Here is a 20,535-nt window from a genome sequence, read left to right on the forward strand (position 1 = left end):
TGCAGTACTAATGCCTCATCCAGCTCAAGCTGAGCACACTGCAAAGGCTCTTGTTGGAATAAAAAAAGAACTGGATTGCTCAAAAATGAGATCTCCAATAAAGATTTAGTTTTCTGTGGAGTATTTCAATGGCAAATAGCAAAAGAAATTTCTTTCTCCATATTTAAATTAGGTTTGTATTAGCAAAATATTTCTATATAGAAAAAAACAACAACCTCAAAGCAATTGAATAATTTAATGTCTTTTCAACAGATAGGTTTTTCATTCTATTTGGAAATACTTAATGGGTAGTTCTAATTTTTTTATTTCGTCTTTAATTTTACAGAGGCAAAAGGTTGGAGCTTTTTGTTTGTTTTCTATTTTGGGCTTCTGTTTTGTTTTTTAATGTGCTTTATCACCATGTTGGTCAAATAGGCAGTCTAGATAGGAAAAGGTTGCCTATCTGAGTGACATCTCAGCACTTCTCTGTGGGTCTGCAAGAAGTACATACCTCACGGATGTCTTCATTTGGCTTCCTCTGCAGGACTTTCCAGGACTGTAGCACTTGGGCTTCACAGAGCTAAGGATTGAAGTGCAACTTGATTCATTTCAAGACAGTTAAGTACTTTGCTAACTTAATGCCCTTTTAGCAACATAATTACATTAATAACAGTAATGAAATAATTTTACATAACTGCATTTTTCTTTTTTAGAACAGCTTGAACTGAGCATGGTGCAGAAATGTTTGCATTAGCAGTCCCCACACTGTCACCTGCCAGGGAAATTGCAGGAGTTTCTCAGCCTGCTCAAACTTACCGAGTTTTATTGCTTTCAGAGCCCAGTTAGTATTTCCAGCCAGCGCTGAACAGCGTGTTTGCATTAGCACTAATTCAGGATGCTCTGCACCATGTTCTTTTGGTCAGGGCACCTAAAGGCAGCCAGAACACACGCAAGGAGGCACTCAGCGAGGTGGCTCAAAAGTTGTTGTGTTAAACCCACCAACTGTAGTATTCACTGATTTATGCTTTGTATAAAACAAGTAATATTATTTCTCATGTAATCAAAAGATGCAACAAGGTAATATGAGCTGACAGCTCCCCCGTAAAAAGATTTTTTCCTCTAAAGAAAGCCACATTGATCTTAGACCTGGAATAACTTTTTCCTCCCCTTTCTCCTATTACAGGAAAAGCTGTTTTTTTTTTCCCTCAGTCCTTACGTAAGCAACGTAGCTCTTAGGGCTACTAATTTCTGAGTGCTGCTCCCAAGTGAATAAAAGATCCATTTCTAGGGAGTAAGTAAAGTAACATCAACACATTTCTTCTGATCCAAAAAATATTGCAGGTGGACGAAAGCCTCCTGGTAGCAGATGAAGCAAATGCAGAGCCCTGTGTGAATTTGATTCAGAAGCACTTGGGACTGGAGTCGTTCTGGCTCTCTGCCCCATCGTAGCAAAAAAGCTCTGGGTAAGTGAACCCTTTTTTTTTTTTTTTTTGCAAAGTTATGAACTGTGCTTTCCTTTTCTGCCCAAAGTACAAGAAGACAACGTTCAGAGTACGGTACTGACATGGCTATTCCACTTAGGGAAAAACAAATACAGCAGAAGGTAACGGAAGCAGACATCACGAATAAAGGCAGAAGACCCTTTTATTTCGCATAGACAAAATGCAAAGAGTGTCTCATTAAATTAATATTAAAAAAACCAAAACAAATCAGTCCCCTCACTCCACTGACATCACTCATCCTAATTAACAACAAAAAAAAGAACAATCAAGGACCCATTTTCTAATTAAAAAAAGAAAAGTGCAAACATGACAAAAGACTTTTTGTTTTTCCAAATCAATGTTCCTGTTGAATTCACAAATAGGGTGATTTTTTTTTTTTTTTGTGATTTTTTCCCCTTTTAAATCTTGTCTGATGGAACTTCCAGTTAAAATGTTTTAGTTAAGTCTCCATGCACTTCGTAGAAAATCAGTAAAAACACAAACGCTTGTGAAGATCAGAAAACTGGACTCTTTTACCCAAAAATTCAGATGTCCAGTCAGATGAAGCTCACACTCAGACAGAAAAAAAGCAAGAGAGTCTTTGCACTGTCTGTTGTTCATATTAGTAATTTTTTTTTTGTCAAATATTTTGGCAATCTTCTTCTTTAATTATAAATATTGGAATTCAATAAAAAAAAGGTAGCTTTCATTGGAATTTTTTTTTTCAGTGTAAATATTTACAGCCACTGTCCAGCCATGCTCTTTTTGTTATACCAGGGTGTACGATTTTGCGTAGGGATTGTTTCCTTTCAAATGGCCCCGGGAGTCCAGCAGGGATTCTTGGGAGCTGCTCATTTTTGCTGCCTGTCCTAGCTCAGCTCCTTCTCGCTGAGGTAACGTTGCCACAGCACCAGGTTGCCATGACTGTACTTCTCTCGTGGAGGATGTCTCCATGGGTATCGGCTCTAGGACGGTGGGGCGCTTCAAGGTTCGGCTTTTCTGCGGCTCCAAGCAGGCTTGCCCCAAACCCACGTCTCTGCTCGTGCCCTGCACGCCACGGTTCAATAAAAAGTCCATCCTAAGGTAGGGTGGCAAATGCATGAGATCACCTAGGGAGGGAAAAGTGAAAAAGAAACCCTTACTCGTGGTCACACACCGTGATACGCTCACCTACTGGCTATGGGAGACAAGCCGACAGATTTGGCCACCAAAGCGGAGTATCTGTAATCAGTCCAGCTGCAGCATTGATAATTCATATATTGTTTGTCAGCCATTTACTATGCTATGATCTTACAGAATCAAGGGTCAACAAACTCCTCTTGGGCAGATACATAAGAATTCACTATTAATATTTGTTCCCGTAGGAGAATGACTATAATGAGACTTCCGATGTGTTTTACATGCACTCACAGCATGAAGAAGATAAACAGAAAAGACCAGGAAGTTTTTCTCAAAATCCTAAAAGAAAAGGTCTTGGTTTTCAGTCAAAAGTTGGAAAATGTGAAGGCTCTTATAGTTTTAAAGAGATTTCCATTTCTTATTTTCCATTTTAAATGAAAACTTTCACAATTACAGTTAATGACCCCTGATCTAGAGTAGAATGACTGAATCATTTAAAATGGATGTATGAGTGTCAGGGCTATAGTTTTAAAGAGATTTCTGAATAAAGCAGAAAAGCATTCTTGTTCTAAAATAACTACTTTTACCCACCATTCACCATCGCTATATTTAAACCACTGATGATTTTCTACCACTACAGCCGTCTATATTCTGCTGTTTTGTGGGAACAAATTGCATTGGGGTTGGCACCTTAGCTCTTGCATCAACCTTCCTTTCTGTTCTGCATTGTCAAGGAAACCTTTTATTCATTATTTCTCCTGATTCCTGGGCATTTCTATGTGAGCCTGGTGATAGCAGCCTGCTCAGTCCAGAGGATTTGCCTTTGCAAAGCTACTGAGTTCAAACGGGTGCCTTGGAGTTGCTGTTTGGAATTAGGCAGAGGTGAGTGTTGCCTTCCACATACTTATGCATGTATTAGACCTGCTGCAGAAATAAGATTGGCTTATTTATTCTAGCCCTGCCTGTTAGGCATTCCTAAAGTTGCTTCAATGAAATGAGAGGCAATCATGCACATAACGACATTCCCTTCTAAAAATATTTGATGGTGTAGCCTGACGTCTATGTATGAAAAAGCTCTGCTACAGGTGCATTCAAGAGCAGTATTTCCCCTTTTTTACAGAAGACCTCTGCAGTATACAGCTTCCTTTTATGGCTGGTATTAAAAGTGTAGTCTCATCTACAGGTATGGTGCATCCTGAATGTTTAAAGTGTGTGGCGCTGCTACACCTGAATCTACATGAGCTATTTATGGCAGTTGAAATTAAGGCTGACCTGTGCCAGTGGCATAAACAGCAGACCAGGAAAGCACTTCTTTGTAATAAAAAAAACATATAACAATTTCATTTTTCCTAACCAAGCTAAAAGCTGCCCGATTATCTAAAATAAAACAGTTCTTTTACTTTCTCATTTAAGTCAAGGCACTGCAAATCTTACCTAAAAGACTAACAGCATCTGCTCTATCCATAATTTCAGGTCACAGAGAGAGAACTGCTGAGAAGTTACATTTGGACAGAATCACTGTTTATTCCTATAGAAATCCCCCAGGCACTGTCTGACACCATACGTTTTATTCTAGCTACATCTCCAACGGGGATGCACGGTACAGGGTATTTAGCCCCCACAGCGTAAGATGTGCGTATCTCAAGACAAGGCTGACATACGCACCACGGCAACACTTACACAAGGTTGGAGAGAGAGAGGGGAACGTTCAGGCTTATAATCATACTGATTGCCACTTGAGAAATGGATTGTGGTAGCATTAATTGGTTTTACTCATTTACCTGATTTTCCTGTGATACCTTTCGTGCCAAACACATTCATTCTATGAGATCTATTTCAGCTGGGACAGCAATGTACCTGCCACTGGGGTAAAGTACGTCAGGATACGGACACAGGAACCAGCAGGCACCGACTCACTCAACTACAGGCACCAAACTGAGCTGCCTGCAGGTGCGTCTGCACTGCCCAACAGCTTTGTGGCTCCCTTTGCACCCAGACCCCCATGCCCAGCCCACTCATGCTGCACCCCAGTTATTTTGCTTCTACATTCCCTTTTGGACTGAATCCTTCCAAAATGCAGTTGTGGGGATCGTTTGTTCCAAAGACCATTCCCTGTGGGCTGCAGGGAAATGCTGGATGGGAAATGCTTGTATCTCTCACTCCCTGTGGCTGTATCTTTCGCAGTGTAACAGGATCCTAAATAAGAAGCCCTATTGCTACCCACTCCTCCTCAGTGGGGGGAGAGATGAGTACCTCCATAGTGTGGGAGCGGGCGATGCTGCCTCCACGTACCCATCTCTGCTAATGCAGACCCACTAACGAAGGTGGTGAACGCCTTTGTTTGGCTGCCTCGGTTGTGGGTTATTGCTGTGCAGGGCCCCAGCGAAGGCGGGCAGAAAAGCACACCTCTGACATGGCAATAGTTTCAGCAGGTGGAAAAGCTTTGTGCCTAAGTAGCATCTTCCGTCTTGCCAGGGATGTTTAAAGACTGCCAGGGTCAGAAAGCAGGGTTACTCTTGCACCGCCACAGTTGCCTGTTGCCTCCCGTGTAACACAGCGGTCTCTCAGCCCCAGCAGAAGAGGACCAATTTTCTGCACTGAACCCCCATCTCTATTGCCACAATAATGGGCTTTCTCCCAAAGATGTCTGTGGCCCTGACACCGGCCATGATGGGCTGATGCCAGGTGGCATAATGCCAGCTGCTTTATTAAAAGCGGTTGGGTTATTTCCCCCTTACTGCTTCTTTTTCTCTTTTATAGTTAACTGTCTGGGAAGAAGCTGGTGCGGAGCAGAAGCCGGAGCATGGCTCATTGGCAGTCCCCCAGGGTCGCCTCAGAGAGCCGCTTCTGTATCTTAACACATCGCTACCTCTCAAGCGTGATGGATATGCATGGACTATAAAAAAGATGAGTATTGAACCTTACAGAGATGAAGATTAGTTTTCAAGCTGCTGTCTAGACATTTCTCACATACATTTAAGAGCTTCAGGCTATGTAAAAAGGACCTTATTTTCCTCCCTAGATCTACTTAAGAAAGCATAATCAATAATCTGTGCAAAAAATATGCAGTCATTTTACTGTAATTTTCTAAATGTCTGGGGGCGAAGTTCCAACAGGATTGCAGTAATGAGAAACCAGAGAATGTAACTTGTTCTCCAGAGCTGGATACACAATGCACAGTCTCTGACATGGTTTACGCAGAGCACTCTCATTATTTGATAAGATGTACACATTTTCCTGTCACAAAAAGTGCCAGTGCACCCTCTTACCTGCAAGAAGCATATTTTCCTGCAACTGCTTATAAAACAAAGCAGATTATTAATATCACTGTAAAAGTAAAACTTTGGGAATGTTAACTTTTTCTTAATTTCTACGATTGAAACGGTCTCACAGGATGAAAAAAGTCTTTGATTTATAAGAACTAATGTGTTTCTGACTTAAAAACAGTCTTTGAAATATAACCACAGGAGTTCACTTTTGCCATTCCTACATCGATTCTGAAGGTATTTTTGAGAAGATTAAAAGCCTCTTGCCATATCTATGGAGTTACTTGGAAAGGCTTTGGTTGTCATCCTTCTGGACACAACAGTAGAGGCATTTTTTTGCTTCTTGCTATTCAGCTGAATGATAATTTTTTTTTCAAGCAAAGCATTATGAAGTTTCAGGATGGTTCATTGCCTTTGATGCTCTAATTACCTCTTTTCAGCGGTGTGTGTGCCTTATTAGAAATGAAAGCAAACCTTTCAAGTGCATGAGCACTGAAAATGAGCATGTTTAATAATTCATCCATTTTGGCTTAATTAGTACAAAAGACATTCTAAAACTATAGTTTTCTGATGCATTTTTTAAAAAGGAAAATTTACTGTATTTAGAAACACTGAGTTTGCACACAGATAATAAGCATCCAGTGAAATCTGAATGCAGCAATTTAAGTCAGAGCTACCTCAGTCTTTTTCTTCTGAGTGACCAACCCTCTAATGAATTATTTACTAAAGTACATTTTTAAAAAAGTTAGCTTAAATATTTGTAAACAAATGCTAAAAGTCACTTGCTCTGATATTTACCAAAAGCAACACATTGTACTAAAGAGGGAGTATTCTCTGAGTTAATGCAGCACTGGGCAAAAATTATTTACCCGTATTTCAGTACAACTACGCTGATTTAAAATGTTTTGCAAAAACAATAGATACTTTTATCCTTCTTTTGGAGGTCAGCTTCAGATATGGGAAGGGTTGGGATTAATTTGACAGGCTACATGGAGGGAAAAACATCACTGCTCAACCCCTCTGGAATTTTATTCAGGATAGCTATCTTGTTTGCTGAATTAAACCAAGCTGAGATACACTCTGTTCTCCCCAAAGATTTACCTCATCCCTCTTTCAAATGCCAAAGAGCTTGCAAGTATTTTTGCTTTCATCTGCTCCAGAAAAATCTAAGGATTTGTGCTACATTCAATACAAAGATCATCAAAGACTGCAAAAAAAGGACGCCCCTACCAAGTTGTCACATGATGGCTATATGCATTTTCTCATCCATCATAACTTCCACTAAAGCAAAACCAATTTGTCTTCACAATGCTCCAACTGACATACCCTCAGTGATGGTGACTCCCTGACGGTTTTCAAGTTTTGGTTGCCACGTGAAGGAAATCCCATGCTATTTGATTATTTTAGAAAAGTTTATAAAGTAAGACTGGTGACTAGAACAGGATATTTAACAAAGGCAAAATAAGTCTGGGTGAACAGGGCATTCACACAGCTAGCTTCAATAGGCAAGTGGGTAAAAAAAGCTCCTCAAGACCTCTCTAGCATGATCTCACGGGATCAGAGATCGTGCCAGAATTGAATCCACACAGCTCTGTTAGCACAGGTAAGGTGCCTTGCTGATGTAGTTATGTTGATTTGGGACCTGAGTATACAACTCTTCATGACACTGTGTAGTGCTGGGGGGTGTACAGGCAGTGGCAAAGACAGAGTCCCACCGCGTTGGGCATCTCTTGGCTTGTCCTGAGTTTGGAAGGGGAAGCGCTGATGGGATACTGTGTTTTCCTTTGAAAGGAATCAAGGGAGACAGAGATGCTGACAGATAGTTTTAATCTCAGGTTTATGCTGATTAAAAAGTTTAGTCGGCTTTTCCAGCTCATTAGCTGAGTATATAAATCAGTGAAGCCTTTGCTGATACTCACAGGCTGTTTTTCAGGAAAGACTACCTACAGGAAAAGCTTATATTAGAAAGGAGGAAAGGGTGGAGGGACTGCAAAGCCAAGGTGAGAGATTTGATGAAAAAAAGAGCACAAGTGATGTTCAGAGGTCTTTGTCACTTCAAAAACTGACACATCATTATAAGCTAGCAGGCAAAACTTTCTTAGGCAGCATCAGTTTGATCTAAAGCTGGACCGATAGCAGCAAGAACATTTCTTACGATTGCTGCTGTCAGTGTTTGAAATGGGCTGGTGCTCCATCACTGTCCATCTTCTGTCCATGTATCCTGCGGATACACACAGACTGAACCCGCAGAACAGTCTACACCATGTTGCAATCATTCCCACGCCGACAGGCTAAGAGTCAGACCCGCAAGACTCGCAGCACATTGCAGCATCAGATATAAATACACTTAATGAGCAATAAAGCCGACTGTTTGGTTGCTTTGATCCTGTGTCCTGCTCAGCCAAGCAGGGCGGTAAGAGGATCAGTCCTGCACCTCCTTGCTTGGCTGAGGCATGTGTCAGCCTGGTGGGGCCTCAGTGAAGGTGCTGGCTCTGCCCTCCCGTCTTGTTAGCTGGGAAAAGTGGCCAGCTGCAAAGAGAAGCAAGGGGATCCTTTCCAGATGCAGAGTCTTTCCTGCCCTGAAGTGGGGAGGTGGATGGGTGCAGGCGGCAGCTGCTCCAGCATCCAGCTGAGCTTTGGTGGTGCCTCCTTTGAGTCAGCACCCAGTTGAAGGGTCAGGTGGATACTTGCTGGAAACTTGGAGAATAATGAAATGAAGAGAACCAAAGCAGTAGGCACTCTTTACCTTATGCCTGTGTTGGTTTGTTTGTTTGTTTGTTTGTTTTTCCCCCCAGGATTATTTCTGAAGGATGCTTTCAATAACAGGGCTCCACTCTCCAGAGCCAATATTGCTCAGAAATGGAAAGAGAGGTGAAATTTCCCCATGCAGATTACTAACTGCTCGAATGAATGAGAACCTCAACTCGCCCTCAGTCAACAGCAGCACACCATTAGCAAGTTCAGGAGCTCACAGACGACTCCTGAGCCTACTTTTTCAATGCAAAAACTGGATGTAAGACTTCTGCAGCCCTCTAAGGTGATCCAGAATAAAGGATCTTTAAACTACAGTCTTAGCAAGCAGCCAAGCAGCAGAAGAGAGGAAGGAGGGAGGCAGTAGGACATAGCTTTCTCATGAGTGAAGAAGCTGCTTTATATGACATAAAATCACATCTTTACACTGTTCAAGTTTGTGATCACACAGCCAGGAAACAGGTAAAATACTTTGCAAAAATATGCCAGGTTTCCCATTTCTAGATGGAAAAACCAGAATTCCCTATCACTCCTGCAAGGCTATACTTTAAATACACAAATTTTTCTTTCTCTATGAAAACTGCAACCTCATAGATAATTTGAAGATCTATAACACTTATTTAAATGTTATATGTTGTAATCTGCTAAAACTGGCATTTTCATAAAAGCATTAAAAATACCAGCTATGTTTCACACCACAAGATAAAAACAATAGTTGCTGTTGACTACAATCATTGGAGTTATCTTTTAAGAAACACCAGTAAAAGTGTAGTTCAGGAGCCAAATTTGCTACTGGTATAAATCAGAGTAGCTGTATTGATTTCTGCAAGACTGTAAGTTGATTTATACTTACTGGAGATCAAGTTTAAGTGACTGAAAATTAGGATTACAACTAATGTGGATTTTTTTTTCCTAAAAGATGATTAATTTTGTTATTTAAATTTAAGCCTTCTAATTCCAAGAAAAAGTCCTTAATCAATATGTCTTAAAGCAAAAGCATGACTCTCACAGTTTAACTGAGATCATACATCTGTACTACATCTAACTGAATGCCAGGATTATTGCATTGATTATTGCATTGTTGCCTACTCCTGAAAGGTCTAATGAAACAGGAATTGAAGTACATTTTTTGTTTGTATTTCTCTAAGCAGAACTTTGGTCTTTCGTACAGTGCTGCACTTCTAAAAGACTTGTCAGATGCCTTGTACCTTTCAGAAGTAACTTTAAGGAGAGCTGACATCTTTTTAAAGGGCCCCTCTGCTGCTGACCTGGCAGTGTAAGGAAGGAAAAACTGATTAACTCCAGGAACCAGATAGATTTACACCCTATGGAGATGCCCTGTGCATGTTGAGCCTCACAGGGCTGGTGCACCTCTAGAACTGAGACCTTCCTGTTTTGACTTAATGCAGAGTCTGAGTTATAAAAACTTGTAAAACCTCACCATGTAAATCAATATGCACTCCAAAGCTAAAGTCAGAAAAATTGTCAATAAATAATGAAATGATGATAGAAAAGTAAGGTATGGGAGCTCTCCCTTTCTGTCTTCACCTTGTCACGCAAGCTGCTTCATACATTTTTAAGGATGCTCTGAGACAGCAGTCTCCTGCCCACTGGCTGGGCTGGAAAAGCCTTGCTGAAGCCCTCACTCAGGTGCCTCTACTTAGCAACGATGGAGTTTTAAGACTCGTTTGCTGATCCTGGGTGCAGTGAATAGAAACTGTTCAATTACACATCACTTCAGTTGAGGGTTAAATCGATCGTGACTCCAGGGAAACTGACATCCTTCACGGGTTTATTCCTGGGATATCTTGGGAGCCCAGATTCTGCACAGAGGTTGGAGAGGTGAGGAGTTCGAACCATACTTACGGTTCACTGAAATCAATGGGAGCCACTCTGTTGACCTCGACAGGCTCTGCACCATACCCATAAATTCACAGCTAAACCTGACCATGCTGAGGCTATGGGTAAGCATAAAGCTCTACTCAGCGTTATGGGGAAGTCAGGCTACAACAAGGAAACCATTATCAGTGATACCCTGCTGCTCTGCTGAAGATATATTCACGGATGAATTACTGTAACTTGGTCTCCACATGTCAATCAGTTTGAATCACCTGAGTGATGCTGACGAGGTGCATCATGGCATTTTTGTTAATTAATCCACTGGGGCCAGAAGTCCAGCTCTCACATTTAAATGAAGGATGCTGGCACGAAAATGTGAATAGCACTGAAACACATCCACATGTACATACAGCTATGCTTTAAAGGTCAGCATTCAAAAAAGCCCTTACGTGGATGGCAAAGACTCTCGCTACAGTCAGATTAAGAATGTACTATTAAAATAAAAGTTTGTTTCTCTAGAGATATTAGTTTCTACTTTACTTTCAAAAAAGAGCACAAGGGTGGTCTTTCTTGCAGGTAAGACTAGTTTACATTTTCAGATGCCTATAGATCTCCTATAGGTTTCAGATTACATTAAGATCCGGTGGCTCCGGGGAAGGAGCAGAGCCTGCTGGGTGTGAAGACACTTAAAGCAGTAACAGCTGTAGATGACCGCAAGGACCTTGAAGTGAGGCTAGATCAGTTCTTGTCTGTATGGAAACAACTGCTTCTGGTTGCCTTGGGCTGACTGAAAGGCCATGCAAAAATCACATGCTATGTCTCAACACTATCAAGTGAAATGCATTGACATTTTCAAAACTAAAATGGCATGAGCAGGCTATTTCTAGTTTCTGTAGAAGTGAGGTCTCAGATATGAGCTCTTAACAGAACTGCTCTAAAATTCTATTGTTTTAACTAAAGTGGATACCACACCTTTGATTTGATTCAGAACATTTCCTGGTAGTTTCAGAAATTTAACATTGCTTTTATGACTCTAAGAACATGATAGTAGCTGAAAATTTACTGATAAATGTAATCCTTGCTCTTGGCATAAAACTCTTCACTAAGTACAGTTGAAACTGATGCTTCTAAACCTACAGAAAACATGGGTAGTCTATTTTAATAGTTGCAGCAGATGAGAAAAAAAAAAAGACCACAAAGCAAATAATCAGCTTTAGAAAAAAGAAAATTAAATCCATTTTTTTAATAATAAAAATATAGGAAATGGATATCCTTGAAAGGTTTCCCTTAGCGTATTTTAATCTATAAGAAAGCAAAAAAACCAATAGTATTACCAACCAGCACAGTCTGAGATGCAGTATTTTCCCAAATCAAAGTAACAAATACATTAGATAGCAACAAGAAAATATATTTGTGCTGCTACACACTCCTAGTAAACTCCCTGAGGAACTGGTACCAGTTGTTTCTCTCCTCTAATAAAAAAACAATCAAACAAATCTTCCTAACACCAGTATCACTGATTCACAGATGACAGTTGTGAAAATAATTTAAATTACTTTTCTCATTAATGAATTGAATTTAGATTTCAGGTATCTTGTATACTGCCTAAATTGGAATTTTCACATTACAGTCACACAGAAACTTTGTATTTGTAACCAAACAGCTGCCATATTTAAACTCATGATTCACACTGATAGTTCTCCTTCCTGATCTCATAACATTTTAGCTTCTGATATGAACCTGTTCAGCTTCATTTTTATTGTAGTGGCAAGATTAAAAAACTCGTAGTGTAAACCTTCCTCTCTGTAAATGCACCAGAAAAATAACGCAAGCCAATGATTTCAAGAACATAATCATGTCAAATTAAAAGGTTTTCATCCTAGCAGAACATTCAGCTTTTCACAGCAGAAGGAGAAAAAGCTCCTGATACTCTGTGGAAATAAAACCCGAGACAGGATAAAGACAATCTACTCTCATCACCGATATGTGATCTCCATGGTAAGAAGCAAATGGCACAGTCTGTCTCTTTGTGACATCTTCCTAGTTTTCCAACAGAGCAATAGGAAATAAAAAGAATATGTTACAGGTACAAGATAATATAATATCGTTAGAGGTGCTTATCTAGGGGTGTAATTTCAGAATCTGTCATGTACCTGTAAGTATACATACAAATTAAGTTAAGAGACATGCTAAGAGTATTTACTACAGTTGAAAACATAGGCAAGAAGTTATTTTTCTCATGTACAACTCTTCTGCCCGTCTTGCTGTTTTCCCACCCTCCTATTTTCATTTGTCTCCTTGTGTGGTTCTCTCAGAAATGGATCTCGGTTGCCAGTTGTCGAGTCAGGATGATGATTTCTTCATTCTATATACACACTACATACAGTGTGTATACACACATATATATTCATATGTATGTATTATATTCTATGTGAAACCAGACACTACAAGTGTAGAACTAAAAAAGAAACCAATCCATATGTTATCCTTTTCTTACTCTTCTGTGGGATTTCTGAACAAAAAAGGTGAAGTGTAGATTCTCCTGTATCTTCAAGAAATTCAGCTTTGGATCTGGAAACTGTGGAACGGTACAATTCTATTTTCAGTCAACGCAGAAGAACATAAAGGCATGGGAAAAAGAGGCAAAAGGTGAGCTGGAGGCCCTAAGTCATTACAAATCCCCAGTGGCTGAATTTGTATCGGATTCAGTTACTGCTTCAGCTTATAGTGCGCTGTCAGCAACTTTTCAATAGAAAGCAAGTCTCTAAACAGACTCCATCACTATGTCACACTTGTCTGCCTTGGTAGAGGAGCGAAACAGCTCCTTCACCCTTGAACTCACAAATCAGTGGAAAAGAGTTCACGTCTTTCTATCTCGAGTTACAGGGCTGACATTGGAAATATACCATGCTTTCTATTACTGCATGCTTCATATTTTCCTTATTGTGCTAAGCAGCTTATTTTTAGCTGTAGCGACTGAATACTGGAAAAGAAGATTTGTGTCTTGACTTGCATGTTTAAAACAACATTTATGCACTGCAGGTGATGTCCAGCCTCTATTTTAAGGGATCCTTGTAAACAGTTATTTAATAAAGTATTTGCATTCTGTAGCTTAAGGCTTGTCTACAAGCTAAGACTTTACTGCTCAAGTCTGCAGGATTAGTCAAAGCAGCAAGAAATTTGTAAATTGGGTCAAGAATGCTAATTAAGGCATCTTAAATATTGAAAGAACTTGATCATTCAGCAAAGCTGGAGAGGTTAGACCAGTGTTCATGTCTTTCCTAGGAAATATGCAATAGGCTTAGAGCTAGACTTAGGCCACTTGACTTAGGTGCCCAGCTGAAAAACCTAGACCAAAGAAGTGTCCGTACTTGCTTATGGAGAGCTCAACTGGGAGCAGGCCTGTCCTGTCCTCCGGCTGCTGCAAGAAGGTGGTGGCTGCTGGCCAAATCTCCTCTGGGTCGGAAAGACCAAGCAGGAGGGCTGGCGGACAGAGGATGGAGCTTTGCTCTTGCACATCAAACCAACGGCGCAATGACAGCAAGAGGAGAATGCTCCCAGTGGAGCAGGGGCTTAGCAAACTGGTTCTCCTGCTTCCTGTAGGCCTAAGGACCCAGGAAAGCACTCAGATTGCCTATGGAACTATGGGGTGTTCTTGCCACTCATGGCTGTGAAATCAGCCTCTGGGAAATGTTGTTTTTTTTTTTTTTCAGAGTCTGCCAGCCAGGCTGCAAGTGCCTTTTCTCCCCACTCACATGTAGGTTTCTTCCTGAACCAGTTCTTTTCATCAGCTGAAAGTCTGTAGAGGAGTTTCTGACCCTTAAGAATAACATCATATATTTGAAGCTGTTCTTTCTAGTGCTGATCAGGATCAGAAAAAAACATAATCTGGGGGTCTTAGTTTTGCGATACCTATGTGAAAGAGAGATTTCTGCAAACAGCAAGAGACTTGATGAAAACTTTCTAGATATCTCCTATTCAAGAACCAGATGTTATTTCTTCCAAGCATGAATTCCATTGCCAGAGGATGCAAATAAGTGGTCTGTCCACAAAAAAGACATAAATAGCACTAGGGAAGCACAGAAATATCAAAATATTTCCCAGTTAATACCTGTTCTTTTCTCAAGCACAATAATTTAGGAGTAAAGAGAGGAAAAAACCCAAAAGGCTTCTTGGCTGAGGCTATTACTGAGATTTAAAATTATAATAACAGGAATCTATTTTTAATAAACTGCTACTGCGATGTTTATTGCAGTTAAGAATAATTGTTATGATAACTCAATTTGTGGTTAATACTTTTAAAAAAGAGAAGAGAAATGCTATTATAAAACTTTCTTAACCTCTACAGTTATCTTCCACTTTTTTACATCACAGACTCTTTGATGACACAGTAGGAGGCAGGATGAGAGTATATTTCTTTCAAATTTCTGTTCCACTCTGTTTCTATATGCAAATTTGATGGCAGCTTTGGAGGATGAAGGACTAACTCATTTGCCAACCTCTCAGGTAAACTTTGGGTGTTGAAATTTCTGAATATTTATATGAAAAAGTGCCTCAGTTTTGATCTGGAAGGACCTAATCTACTGTCGAGATGGTTGTGCAGTATGCCTATTCCTTGAGGACTCGATCTTGCTAACCAAACATCTAGTTAGTTACAACTGTGGGGTGGAGAACAATAATCATAATCCCAAACTTCTGGGAGTTTTGGTGCTGAGAAAGATGCAATGCTAACAATGTATTGATACGATTTTTATACCATGAAGAGTATTAACACTGCATAGAGGTTAGAAATTGAAGACTTACTTTTCTAAAGGATGTTATTTGTCCCAAATGTTTAAAATACTGCTGTGCTATCTCGAATGCTTACAATTTCTCTTTTAATGTGCCCCCTAAGACACATGAATATTCTGATGACTTACAGAGAACGGTCACTATGTGCAGTGGGTCAGCTTCAAGGCCTGGGCAGATTAGGTTTGCCAGCTCTGTGAAGTCCACAAAAACCCATGTGCAGGTCTGCATCCACCCTTTCATTTTCAGAAGCATAAATACAGGCTGGGCAGAGAATGGATTGAGAACAGCCTTGAGAAGGACTTGGGGATATTGGTGGATGAGAAGCTCAACGTGAGCCGGCAGTGTGCGCTTGCAGCCCAGACAGCCAACTGCATCCTGGGCTGCATCAAAAGAAGTGTGGCCAGCAGGCTGAGGGAGGTGATCCTGTCTCTCTACTCCACGCTGGTGAGACCTCACCTGGAGTACTGCATCCAGCTCTGGAGCCCCCAACATAAGAAGGACATGGGCCTGTTGGAGCGAGTCCAGAGGAGGGCCACAAAGATGATCAGAGGGCTGGAGCACCTCTCCTATGAGGACAGGCTGAGAGAGCTGGGGCTGTTCAGCCTGGAGAAGAGGAGGCTCTGGGGAGACCTTATAGTGGTCTTCCAGTACCTCAAGGGGGCCTACAAGAAAAATGGGGAGGGACTTCTGACAAGGGCATGTAGTGATAGGACAAGGGGTAATGGCTTTAAACTAAAAGAGGGTAGATTTAGACTAGATACAATGAAGTCATTTTTTACAATGAGGGTGGTGAAACACTGGCACAGGTTGCCCAGAGAGGTGTTGATTGCCCCATCCCTGGAAACATTCAAGGCCAGGTTGGACAGTGCTCTGAGCAACCTGATCTGGTTGGAGATGTCCCTGCTCCTTGCATGGGGGTTGGACTAGATGACCTTTAAAGGTCTCTTCCAACCCAAACTGTTCTATGATTCTACAATCGTACAAGCTATGCAGAAGCTGTCTATGGAGTTGTAAAGATTAGAACGCAAAAATGCATAAGACATGCTTTCAAAACACTGACTGTGGGAATTAATTAAAAATCTTACTTTCCTGTTCAGTTTCCTGTAGCTATGACTTTTGAAAAGTTTAAGAAAAATCCAACTCCTAAAATATTTTAATTGAAAATTGCTCAATAGCACCTTCTTGATATTCTTGAAAGTTTTGGCCTAGTGTCAAGACAATGACGCAGAAAACATCCACAGCTGCTTGTACAGACAACCAGAAGTAGCCTCATTGTCTAAGAAAGCTGACTGATACTCAAGGATCACCTCCTCCAAGCTCAATGAGTAGAAACTCAGGCAAAAATTATAGAAGGCCTGCATAAAGGAACAAGGAGTTCCTGGCAAAACTCAAACACAAAGAGGGAGTACACAGAGGGTGGAAGCAAGCACAGGTAACCTGCAGGGAATACAGAGTCAATGTTCATGCATGCAGAAATATGGTTAGGAAAGTCAAAGCTCAACTGCAGTTGAATCTGGCCAGAGATGTCAAAGACAACAAGAAAGGCTTCTAGAAGCATATAGGTGACAAAATGAAGGTCAGGGAAAATGTGGCCCCATGGCAGGGAATCTAGTGACACAGGACATGGAAAAGGATGAGGTACTGAATGCCTTATTTACCTCAGTTCTTACTAGCAAGACTAGTCTTCAGAAATCCCAGGTCCAAAAGATCAGTGTAAGAGTCTGGAGCATGGAAGACTTACCCTTGGTGACAAGGATCAGTTCAGGGAATACTTAAACAAATTGGACATATGTAAATCTATAGGCCTTGATGGGATGCACCTATAAGTACTGAGGGAACTGGCGGATGTCATTGTAAGGCCATTCTCAATAATCTTTGATTGATCATACTGGTAGGGAGAAATGCCTGAAGACTAGAAGACAGAAAATGTCACTCCTGTCTTCAAGAACGAGGTCCGAGCCTCCTTACAATATATTTGACAGTTTGAATTATAAAAAAATAACCATGCCAAGTATCTAGATCATTCTGAAGTCCCAGTGCATGTCTCCGATTCAGTATGCCAAAATCATTCTGTTTCTTTATTTACTATTTACATAAGTATATACATTAGGTATGATTCTTCTTCTTTTTTTTGTTAATAGAATAATCACTATTGTTTCATGGCAAAATCTTTGCATTTTTAGCTCCCATGTCTAAGCTGACTTAATGAAACTGATTCTTGTTTCTGTAAACTAAATATCAGGAAAAAGGTGTAGAAATCCAGAAGTCAGAAGCAGTTTTGACTGCTGACCTGAGTGAGAATCTGCAGCACCAGCTGATTGGAATGGAAAAGGTCTATTAGAAGACCTACAGCGGGCTTAGAATATGAAGCAATCAACTATCATGCATTACTAATTACAGAGTTAGAGTTGTGTGCAATGTGTAGAAGTTCTGAAAAGACAGTCTTAATTGATAGTTATATCGCTAGAAATGATCAATTACTAAGCATGCCTAGACATCTCATGAGTCATCCAAATGTAATTCAAGCTGATGGGCTGATCACATATTTTGAATCAATTTTGAATGAAAATGGTACAGAATATCACAGCAAGTCAGTCCCCCAAAAACAGGTCATTGAATCTTGATGACCCCTTTTTCTCCTCCAACAAAAAAGCATCCGTTCCATACTCCTAATCATTAACTATCTCAGTTTGGAGTAACCTGAGGTCTCAAATGCTGCCTGTTAGATGAAAGAGATGGTTTAATCAGCAGGCTTGACTATACAGGTACAAAAGACTCCCATGAGATGCTCAGAAAAAGCAAATGAACAACTAGTGACATGAGTTGGGATGCCATCAGAAACTCACAGGAAGATCTTCTGAAGCCACACCTCAGTGGTCTAATGTTTTGCTTGCTCACACCAAACATTTATGGTAGCAACAAGCTAAGAAGTAGGTGCTGTAATAGCTCAATTATTACTGAGAAAGTCTTTATGAATAAACTCCATTGCTACCTTTCCTGAGTAAATTTGCAGCCTTGCCGTTGGGTAGATTAGTTTCAAAATGTCCCATTTATCAAAACAACTTTTTGTTACAGTTTTTCTGAGATTATCTTATAATTGTTGGGGATTATTTTGAAAAACAAATACAATATATTGCAGACTCCTAAACCTTTATTGCAACCATAAAAGTTGCAGCAGGTAGCATTACAGGCAGTTTGAACATTGAGATCAGAAATTAGGAAGGAGGAGGCGTAAGTTATTGAAAGTCACATTGTACAAGAAAGAGATCAAGCTGAAGGAGAAGGAATGCAAAACACCATGAAAACAGGTAAAAGTTACCTTGAAAGAAAAGACTGACTTCAAGGAAGAATAAAGATATGCTAAAGAAGCAAAATCAGTGTTTCATCTCAGATGTTCTCTTCTACTTAATCTAAATACCTTAAATTATTGATTTCTTCTCCATGTTCCCAAATGTAGTTACTTTGATTAATTATATTTGAATTATTAATTACTTCCACAGAATTTCTGAAGTGATGGGTGAGAGAAGAAAGACGTCCTGTAAGTCTTTTCTCACTGATTTGAATACTAAAAATATTGTTTTGTCTGCTACACCTGAAAATTCTTTCTGCCCATATGTTTTGTTTAAAGCCTTTCAGAAAGTAACCTTTAACTACATATCATTCAATATCTATGGGCCAACATTCAAGTTGCTCTATTGGAACATTCAATTTTTTTTCAAAGTACTCATGCTAATTATCAATTTCTTAATACATATAATTTTCTTACCACAAAGGAAAGCTAAATCTAATCAAGAAAAGCAGGTACAAATTCAAGCCATTTAAACAAACAGAGCTAAAGATGGCTACGAGTCTGTCATTTGCTAGAGGGGCTCTGATGATGTTCCAGCCCCGGAAGCTTCTAACTCAAGTACAGGGACCAAATTTTGGTGCTGTATACCCTCAAGAAAATAAGTTTTATATGGAATATTTTAGAATATTTCCAAACACTAAATATCCATAAATAATGTATTTGGAACATGAAAAGAAGAGAGTAAGCTATTTGTTAAATAAATGATAAAAAAAATGTTTGTTGACTGACTGGAAGGAGAGGGCTGCAATTTTGACTTCGCTGTGAATGCAGATGCTTCCCTTTAGCACAGCAAGTACAAATATTTATCTTACTTTTTTTTTTTGTTAGAAATTAAAGTTATTTCTATCTTTATCTATTTCTACAGCTCCTGGGTTTGTGGACCCAGGACTCTGTGACTACGTAGAAATCAATAATTTCTCACACTATTTTATTTCCTACTTACTTTCTGTTTTTATCTATATGATGCACTAATTTCCTGCCTTGTCTGTTATAACTTCCTGCCTTCTCCTTAGTCTTTTTCTTCCCATGTTCTCCTTTTAGCTTTCTCTTGCAAAATCCTTTATGCTTTTTTTTTTTTTCAGTGTCAGGTCCTGCTTTTGAATGATCTTTCTGATACCACTGACTATCTTCCATTCCTCTGTCCTCACAACAACTGCTTTTCCATTTATGTTGTATATTAAGCAAAAGGCTATAGTTTATTCATTACTCTTTTTTACACATGTGACCACTACTAATTACTTTCTGTGTATATAAGTAGCCCCACCCACACTAGCAAATGTACATACTAACTAAAAATAAAATAAAATAAAATAAAATAAATTATGCTTTCAGAAAGCACACAAATATTATTATGCCTTTTTCCCATTTGAATCCTCCTTCACAACATCACATCACGTATTCTGTGACAAAGACTGACAAATCTTCTGAGAAGATTTTATAATGTATTTGATCTCAGAGTATCACAAATAATCTACCTATGCTATTGTGCACTAGGGTACCACTACAAACAGCGTTTTTTGTGAACTGAAAATTTGATTGAGCCCAATAGATGGATGACCCTCAGGCCCCTTCAATCAGTAAGAAATCGGAGTGGGTTTAAATTTTTCTAAAGGTAGAAGGTTCTATATCCCTTGAGCTATTGCAATGTCTGAATTTTCTCAATTTTTAATTCTCCCCTCTTTAGAAAATCCTAGTTTGGTATTACGAGATGCCAAAGAGAGAGTGTAACAGCTCAAGAACATCACCGAAAGGTTATTACATTTTTGACAATATACAAGGCAGAAGGGATAGTACATCTTCCACAATTTGTCTTTGTAACTGTTCTGATTAGAAACCTTTGCTCTCAAGCACAAAGTATTGCTGTTAGACACGCTTTATTAGTGGGTAGTTTGAGTTGGAGATGGGCATATGTACCCCATATAGTCTTATTTATCCCAGAAGGGTCTACTGCCTGATGGCT

At 39.8% G+C, this 20,535-nt stretch overlaps 1 protein-coding gene across 2 annotated transcripts in view; it reads right to left on the minus strand.

Annotated features, from left to right (window-relative positions):
* Positions 1-1,605: 1,605 nt before the first annotated feature.
* The window catches only part of DSCAM (DS cell adhesion molecule), a 401,860-nt gene continuing 382,930 nt past the window's right edge, over positions 1,606-20,535 (minus strand). For both annotated transcript variants that reach the window (XM_086739932.1, XM_086739937.1), the window contains one exon: positions 1,606-2,569. In XM_086739932.1, the coding sequence (XP_086596058.1) occupies positions 2,229-2,569 (341 nt within the window). In that variant the 3' untranslated portion in view covers positions 1,606-2,228. The remainder of the gene's footprint in view (positions 2,570-20,535) is intronic.

The sequence above is a fragment of the Chlamydotis macqueenii genome, chromosome 1 (genome assembly GCF_036417535.1).
Source record: "Chlamydotis macqueenii isolate bChlMac1 chromosome 1, bChlMac1.mat, whole genome shotgun sequence".
Taxonomy (NCBI): domain Eukaryota; kingdom Metazoa; phylum Chordata; class Aves; order Otidiformes; family Otididae; genus Chlamydotis; species Chlamydotis macqueenii.